Source organism: Juglans regia, chromosome 5 (assembly GCF_001411555.2).
Source record: "Juglans regia cultivar Chandler chromosome 5, Walnut 2.0, whole genome shotgun sequence".
Taxonomy (NCBI): domain Eukaryota; kingdom Viridiplantae; phylum Streptophyta; class Magnoliopsida; order Fagales; family Juglandaceae; genus Juglans; species Juglans regia.
Window position 1 is genome coordinate 20,636,874 of NC_049905.1, and position 8,997 is coordinate 20,645,870.

Genomic DNA, 8,997 nt, shown 5'->3' on the forward strand with positions numbered 1-8,997 from the left:
AGATTTTAATGAGATCTTCGACCGCCACTGCGAGATGTATAAACTCAGTGTTTTGCTTTCTGTCGTGGGATTTTCTTGTACAAAAGTGTTGAAGTAACAAGTTGTTAACAATTTGTTTACAACTATAAATTAAAATAATTTATTTTTAAAATTTTTGTTTAACTTTTATTTTGATTTGATGTTTTTAAATATTTAAAAAATACTATTTTAGTAAGCTGTGTTTGGATGTGTAGGTAATGGCAGATGATCTAAGTTTATATGTAAATAATAATATCTTATGTGTCTCATTGATATGTGTTTAAATGCAAATAGGTTGAGATATATATTTGAATGTATAAAATGGATTGAGCTGAGTTTTAACTTTGAAAAATGATACTTACAGTCGTGAATGTGTAAGTACCGTACAATCGTTTTGAAAAAAAAGAATAAATATGGGATCTACATAAAAAGAAATTAATTTTTTAATAATAAATCTTATTTTTTTTAAAGTGATTGCATGACGTTTCGCATTCTATAACTATATATAATTACTCTTTAACTTTTTATAAAAAATTAAAAAAATAGTAAATCTTATCGATAATTAATTTAAAATAAATTGAAATAATTTTATCTTTTCAACACAATCTGTCATGTAATGTCACTTAATTATAAAGTAAATATGCATTGCATCTAGCTTTTTCCGAACTTTTATTTCTGGAGTCTAATTAGGACACTTTTTATTTCAAGTAAAGTAGTAGTATCCATTTTATTAATTCAAAACACGAGATATTTTGATTATTTTATTTAATTTATTCTCTCATCTTATATGTTGACGGAATTAATTTATCTCTGCAATGGATGTACACTTCATTATGCACTTTGACTTTTGATTTAAACGTCAGTAATTTTTTTTTTTAGAAATAATAGTTGCGTGAGTTTGTAAGTATTGTATTATTATTTTAAAAAAAATTGAATAAATATGAAATTTATATAAAAAATAATAATTTTTTAATATTAGACTCTATTCTTTTTTAAAATAATTATACAATACTTACGTACTTTATGACTACATATAACATTACTATTTTTATTTTAAGTTTAATTTTCAAATTAACTTTATATTGAATCAAGACTTAAGACTGGATGTTGAAATGATTTCAAATAATATACGAAGTAAAAGAATTATGAATAGTAATAAAAAAATTATAAATAATTTATAAATAATAATGAATAGATAATTTGGCTAACCAAACAAAACCTCCAGCATATTTTAGTTTTTTGTATAAATACATTTTTATTTTCTTTTTAGTTTGAAATATTCTTTTGTTGATTTTATTTAAATTTCTACTGGAAATATTTTGATAGGCTTAGAACTTATTGTTAATTTATATATAACTTTAAATATAATATTTTTTTTTATTAAATTTATATCCATAAAGTCAAAATTAAAAATAATATTTAAAATAATAATATTTTATTACAATAATTATAAATAAGTTGTAATAAAACAGTAATTCTCTCAATTTTCTTTTTCTTTTGCAAATGAGAACAACCTGCAAGTCAAGTCGATGTTTCAATCATAAAGAAATACAATTCAGCTAAGCGACAAAACGCTATGTCGTACATGATGGTGGTTGTGTATTTGTCGTCTACATTCTTCTTCTACCTGTCAAGATATGTGGACTCTGTAGGACTGACTGTACATACCTCATATTTTTTAAACAGTACTGTTTGACCACATTCAATTTTATTTAAATGCTCCGTATCTTCAATCAAAACTCATACCCCCAATGATTTATGAGAAAAAAATAAATAAAAAAGCCTTACTATTCCATTATTACCTTTTTACCATTTAAACCACGTGGCTTTATTTTTTATTTTCTTCAACTCTACCTTCTACCCTTTTGGCGATGGAGAGAAAGTTCTGCCTGGTTTACGATGGAGAGAAAATGTGTAAAAAATTAGAGTTTGAGATTGTAATTTTGAATTTTAAAAAGAAAACAAAACTGATAGAGATTTGAGTCTCAAAGAGAGTGGAGGGACTGAGAGACATGTTCTTAAAATTAAGATATTTGAATATCTAATAGTCAGATATAAAACTTATGATAAAAGGCAAAGATATAAAACTTATGATAAAAGGCAAAATAAAAGCGTAGAAGACAGAACAGAAAAAAAAAAATAAAGCCGCGTAAGCTTAAGCAGTAGATAAGCATTAGTGGGATAGTAATGTATTATTAATTTAGGGGTGTCAAATCGTGTTAACGGGTCGTGTTCGTGTCGTATCAAGACATGTATATTATACTATATATGTCAACCCTAATTCGACCCGTTAAGCTTATCGTGTCAAAATCTCAAACCCTAATACGACCCAATAACATAACGGGTTGTGTCGTGTCAACCCGTTTTGACTTATTTATGTAAATGGGTTGAAACAAACTCAAAATTAACCTCTTTAATCTAGTTAAGTTTAACATAATTTTATATAAATGTTAAAATCACAATATCTATAAAAAAATATAAAACTAACAACAAGTCTAAAATTACAATCTAAATAATAAAAATATCAAAATTAAAATTCCAACAATTTTATTTTTTAAGTATAAGGGTATAATTGTAATTTTAACTTTTTTAACGGGTCATAACGGGTTGACCCGTTATAAACCCGTTAAGCTATCGTGTCTTAACGGGTCAACCCATTTTGACCCGAACCCGTTAAGGGTAAATCCTAACCCGCTTTTATCTTGTCGTGTTCGTGTTGGATTAATGGGTCGTACCACATATTGACATTTCTAATTATTATCCTAAAAAGAATAATATTAAATATAAATTTTGAATAAGTAAGCCTTGTGTAAGTATTTTTATAAAAAAAGTGAGTCTGATTAAAAAAAAAAAGATTTTTTTACACTTACTTACAATGAAATCTACCTTTTTATTTTAATTGAGTTGCGTGACGTTTATGAAACCATTCAAATTTTATAATTTTATGTAGAGAAGTGAAAATTTTATAAATATGATTAAAAAAAAAATAAACTAACCTATTTTGACGTAACATTCTTTTATATATTATATTATATATGCTTGTATTGCTTGAAAACTAGCAGTCAAATCATAGTTAATGCATGGGCCGTCCTTTTAACCTATAGAAAATAATTTCGTAAATTATAAAACTATTGTGCCGTCCCATTGTTACCGCTCAATGTGACCGTTGGTTAAATTTTTTTATTTTTTTATTTAGTGTTTAAAAAAGTAATTTTAAGTTTATTGATATATATTTTTTTTTAAAAAATATTTAAATATATTAAAAAAATATAAAAAAAAAATCCCTAGACAATACATCCAACAGTAAGAATAGGGCGGCATAGTAGTCCCATTCATTTGGTAAGTCCCAAACTTATATACTAAAAATTTATGCAAATCCGATTACAAATAAATCTTCATGATCTACATTAAGTAAAACCATGGCCAGGCTTAGCTTCAATATTCTTTATTATACTAATCCATCTAATTTATAAGTAACTCTTTTTTTTAATCATCCTTTGATAGAACTAAGTTATTATATATTAAGACATTATAGAATAAATAGATCATTTAATAGAATATCAGTGTTAATATTTCGATCACCAAAATTCTAGTTGAACAACTTGATCTTTTATTTCAAATTTATGCACTCCAATGATTTGATCTTTTATTTCAAATTTATGCCCTAACGACTTAATAACTATATTTATAGCTCCAGAATGTTCTAGTTTACGCTCCTACATATTATCTGGACATACCAAGAAAGAAGTACGGACTTATTATTCTCATTTGTTTCTATGTTAGTATTGAGAAATTTATAAACTTGTTTGAGTGAAAAGAAAGAATATTTAACAATTTATATAATATATAATGTGCCAAAGTAAATAGGCTTAAATTGACAAAAAAAAAAAAAAAAAAACCCACCTTAGGAAAGGTTGAAAGATTTCATTTTTGTCAAATGACATTATTTTGATGATTTAATTTGATGGCTGTTGGATTGCAATATCTGGTGAAACATTTATTTGGTAACTATTTTTCCTAATGAAGAGTTAAATCAAACCAATTTTTCCATTTTTAAAGTGTAAATTTAAATAAAATAAAACTAACTCCATTTTGGGAAATGGAAAAAAAAAAGAATTAAATTGCAATTAATAGTCAATTCATTTAGAGTAGGTCTACGTACAGTCTTCGAATAGAGATTTGGAGACTCCCCATGCACTCCCGCCTTCGTATTATTTGTTTGAATGACAATAATGCCCCTGATTTTGAACCAAATTTTTTCTCGAAAATTTATGCATTGAAAAGAGAAGCAATCACACAAGTCATCATAGAGTTGGAATCCTTTTTTTTTTTTTTCTCCTATTTAAGAATGCATGAGCTTAAAAATTATTAAAATGGCATTTTACATTATTATGATTTGGCAAACTATGACAGAGTAGATTTTCATGACATTGAACTTCGTTGGCAATTAATTAAGGTATATACACTAAGTTAATGATGCAATTACTGTGCATGGATATATTTATTTTCCAAAAATATCCCTCTTTTATTTCCCTCTCTTTTCCTTTTTCATTTTTTTTTCACCTATCAATCTCAATAAAATTCAAAAGGTTCAAGAAGTCAAATCACAAAGGCTGGTATGGGATTCAAAAAATGGTTATATCATTTGTATGTTAATATGTCTTGTTTTAATTTTCATACTGATTTTATTGTTTCTCATTTTTGTTGACTTATTAAGAACAATTCACAAGTGCAAGACTATATTGTATTTTTTCTTGGAGTATATTAAGGCTATAGATAATTAAAAAAAAAAAAATCAACATGCTCAATAAAAAAAAAAGAAGATAAGAAAATTATAGAGAGCAACCACTATAAACTAGAGGGATAGCTTAGTTTTTGTAGTTTAAATAAAAAATTAGAGATTTCAATTACCATTTGAAAATAATAAATAATACAAGGTTTGATGTTCTTATTTGACATATTTATTATTTTCTCTTAAAGAAAAAAAAAAAAAATGTAATAAATGCTTCCTTAACCAATGATGACCTTTTTTATTTTTACTTCTCACTATTATTTCTTGTAAGCTGTACTTGTCATTATTCAGATATAACAGACATTAATTTTGCTGAACTTCTATGCCTTTGTCATGTACAGAATACTTTCCTTATTGAAATCAGTGGGGGTGCTATACATAGAAGTAATAGCTACCTCATATCTGGTGAGTTGGACCTTTTATGACCATCATTATGGGGCAACTTAGGCTTTGCTCACTTACATTTTCGGTTATTATATATATTTTTTATTTTCCATTTGTCTCATTATGATTGGATTGGCAGCAGCAAACTTGACTTTAAACAGCTATAGAATAATGTATGGTGTAATTAATAAGAAAGATCTTGAGCTTTTTGAAGTTAAAACCTCTTCACTATTGGCACAATCTCAATCTTATATGTGCTTGAGCTTGTTTTATCATTGTTTTTAAAAAAAAAATAAAAAAAAATTGGTATGGGATTTCCTTTCTACCCTTAAAGATGAATTTATCAAGGATTTTTCCCCCCACACTAAAAGCTGAAATTGGAAAAAGGCCACCATCAGCCTTTATATATAAGAACATCCTTCTTTGAGTTTAGTGCTCGTTTCAAATCTTCTCCACTTCTATTGGGTAGGGAAAGCAAACAGCAATGTCTTCTGTTTCCATGGAAAGCAAACAAGATCATCAGGATGTTCCACCAATATATGAGGAAGCATGGTTTGATGTGGCCAATCCATGTGGAAAGGAATTTGAACTTCCGAATATCTCTTGTCCAATGAGTAGTAATCCAAACAACTTCCTGTTTTCACAACTTGATGTTCCTGCAATGCCAGAAAGTGCTTTTGTGTTAGATATAATGAGCAATCTATCTAGTGATGGAAATCATGATTTGGCTTATTCCTCACCAATCCTGGAAATGGTACCTCCAATGAACACCAACATGATTAATGTCCCAGTGGTTAATTTTCCAGAAGAAACTACTTTGTGTTCTTCTGGGAATTTACCTGTTGATCATGATCAGGTAAAATCTTCTTTTGCTCCCATAGTCAACCATCAGATTCATTTTTCTAGATTCACTGGTTTGCTTGATTTTGGAGGTGGTGCTGCCTCATTGCCTTTGAAAAACCAACTTGTTCATGCCCCTAATTCTTCTCGCTTTTCTTGTGATGGCTTGGATATTATTAACTTTTCCCTGATTAACAACAGACAATTTGCTCATGCTGGCTCAAACAACCATATCCCTGCCATAAGCCAAACAAGCCATGTCAGAATACCCTCAAAAACATCTGTGTTTCCTTCGAATAATTACATCATGAATATCAATGATCTTGTCCATTTCCCAAACTCTAGATGGGCTCATCTTTCTGTTATGAGTAACGGCTGTGGTCAATCATACCTAGAAAATGGTCTAAATCACCTTCAGAACTGTGGCCATAGAACAAGAACTATGAGAAGTACTCTCTCCTTTCTCAGGAGAAACCAATTGGAAATTCCAACCCCAAAAAGGGACCAACAAACATTTGGTCCTAGCTCATTTCAAGTTTTTCAGACTTCATCTGATGCAGCTCGAAAAAAATACAATGTAAAATATGTATGCAAAGATTGTGGTAAGGGGTTCTCTAGTTATAGTTCCTTTGGAGGGCATATGAGCTTCCATGCAAGGACCAGAAAAATGTATGCAAAGTTTTGCAGCCAAAGAGATGCCTCCCAACACAAAGAGAATACAGACGAGAAAATGGAAGGAAACAGCTCAAGATCAAAGACGAAAGCTGCCATGGAGAAGAGATTTTCTGCTTCTGAAAATGAGATTGTAAAGAAAAGTTGCCATCAATCACAGGAGAGATCCTCTTCAGTGTGCCAAGGTTTGGAAGGAATAACCTTACCTGAGATGTGAGGAAGAATATATCATATCATATATATGCCCTCCATTTCCTGCTAGCCTGCAGTACTAGTGTTGTTATCTTTCTAAAATAATTTTGTAGCATGTGAGGGAACAGCTCTTTCATGAAGAAAATAAAAATTCATGATCATGAAGTACTATCAAAAAATCATATATAAAAGTAGTCTTTTTGCCATGATCTTCATGAGGTCAACATCAGGGAATGATGAGTGCATGCAAGTATTAATGTTTATTTGCAATGTCCATGAGTTTTCCTCTTTCTGCCTTCATTATTTCTCCAATTGTGGGTCATGGCTGTCAAGCGAAACTCAAGTGCTTATACAAGAAGTCAAGAAGATGTATACTTTGATTTTTTGGTTGAAAATCCCTTTTTTTGTGGGGCGTTTGTATGCTTGAAGAAATAAATATAAATTGCTTACTGTTAGTTGCTTGATTGGTTCAGATCAAATATGAAATTGTTGAAAATTGTGGGGAAAAAGTAGGAACCTAAAGGCTAAAAGTACAAATATAATTTATGCAAGGACTGGTAAAAAATTTATATAAGGACGCTTTTATTCTTTTTAAGTTTCAAAAAAGAATAAACTTATGATTGTTTTTTTAGATAAGCATGAAGTAAATACTGATTTTAAATCATACTGTGATGGGAAAAAAAAAAAATCGTTGTCCATCTCTTTCAAAGACTCAATGAAGAATTTGGCAATCCTTGGATGACCCTATTTTAATTTATTTTATTATTTATAATTTTATTGTTTTTAGAAATCTAATGCATATGTATTCATATATATGAAAATGCTAAATGTACTTGAGAAAAATTTACAAAAAAACAACTTCTCCACATATCAGTTATTGATATGTTAAAAATCATAAAATTTGAATTTCAAAATTTGAATTTAAAAAAAAAACTAACAAAATAAGTCTTGTAAGTAAAAATGTAAGTACATGTAGCACTACTCTTATGCCGGATGAGAAGGAGGGACTGCTCTTGATTTCAATAGAGCTTTATACCTTTGGACTTGAGATTGGTAAATATTATCGTTGATTGAAGCAAATAAAACCGATATTGTTGCATCACTCAAGAGGTTCTTGGAACCAAGAGTTTTCAGCAAAGATAAAAATAAACACGTGGCCAAAACCCATTTGCCACGCATCTCTTTGGATAAGGAAATGGATGAAGCCCTTCCTTCTAACATGCACTGCCTCATATTGTTGGCACTTTTAACTAGCAATTCACTCCTACCCTGATCTAGTAGTCACTCGTTACTCAGACAACAAAACAGAGAAATAATATTCCCAGTGCAGAGATGGCATCCATGACCATGACTGCCTCATTCTCAGCTGTGACCAAGCTTCCAACTTCCACCTCTGCTCGCCGGCCGGGCCTCATTGTGGCAAAGGCCTCAAGAGCCACAGATGCAGAAAAAGCCAACTTGGAATTCAAGCACAACAGCAAGGAAGAAAGTAGCAGTGGGAGGAGGGACTTGGTCTTTGCTGCTGCTGCAGCTGCAGCATTCTCTGTCGCCAAGCTTGCCATTGCTGAAGAGCCAAAGCGGGGTACCCCAGAAGCCAAAAAGAAGTATGCACCTGTTTGTGTCACAATGCCTACTGCACGTATCTGTCGCAAGTGAGGCTAGCTACCCGTTTGATAAATTTCCTTGAATTGTTGTTTATGGTTAGTCTAAGGGAAATGTAAAAGATGTAACTCTATGCATATTTGTATCATTTTCATTGGCAATGGTCCTCTGACTTCATTTTAACTTTCTTCTTGCACTTTAAACATCTGAGCCTCAAAATGAGGTCAGTGTGGCAGTCAGTCGACAGAGCCCCTCGCCAAACCGAGGAAGTCAATCTACACACCCAGATTGCATGTTGTGTAGAATCTTTATACGATGCAATGTCTTAATGATCAAAAATGAAAATAAAACAAGTTTATTGAATAATGCAAAAGCTTAGTATACAAAAGACAATCCTAATTAGAAACGGAAAAAGATTGAAGATCCAAGTTCCAACACATTTTAAAGCCTCGTTTGTTTTCAGAAAACATCTCATCTCATCTCATCTCATCTAATCA

The 8,997-nt window shown here is 30.2% G+C and overlaps 1 protein-coding gene across 1 annotated transcript; it reads left to right on the forward strand.

The window, feature by feature from the left end:
• Nucleotides 1-8,137: 8,137 nt before the first annotated feature.
• On the forward strand, nucleotides 8,138-8,683 carry LOC109011331 (photosystem II 5 kDa protein, chloroplastic-like). The gene has a single exon (XM_018992478.2). It carries the CDS (start codon nucleotides 8,231-8,233, stop codon nucleotides 8,552-8,554), a length of 324 nt encoding a protein of 107 aa, XP_018848023.1. The 5' UTR covers nucleotides 8,138-8,230; the 3' UTR covers nucleotides 8,555-8,683.
• Nucleotides 8,684-8,997: the final 314 nt, after the last annotated feature.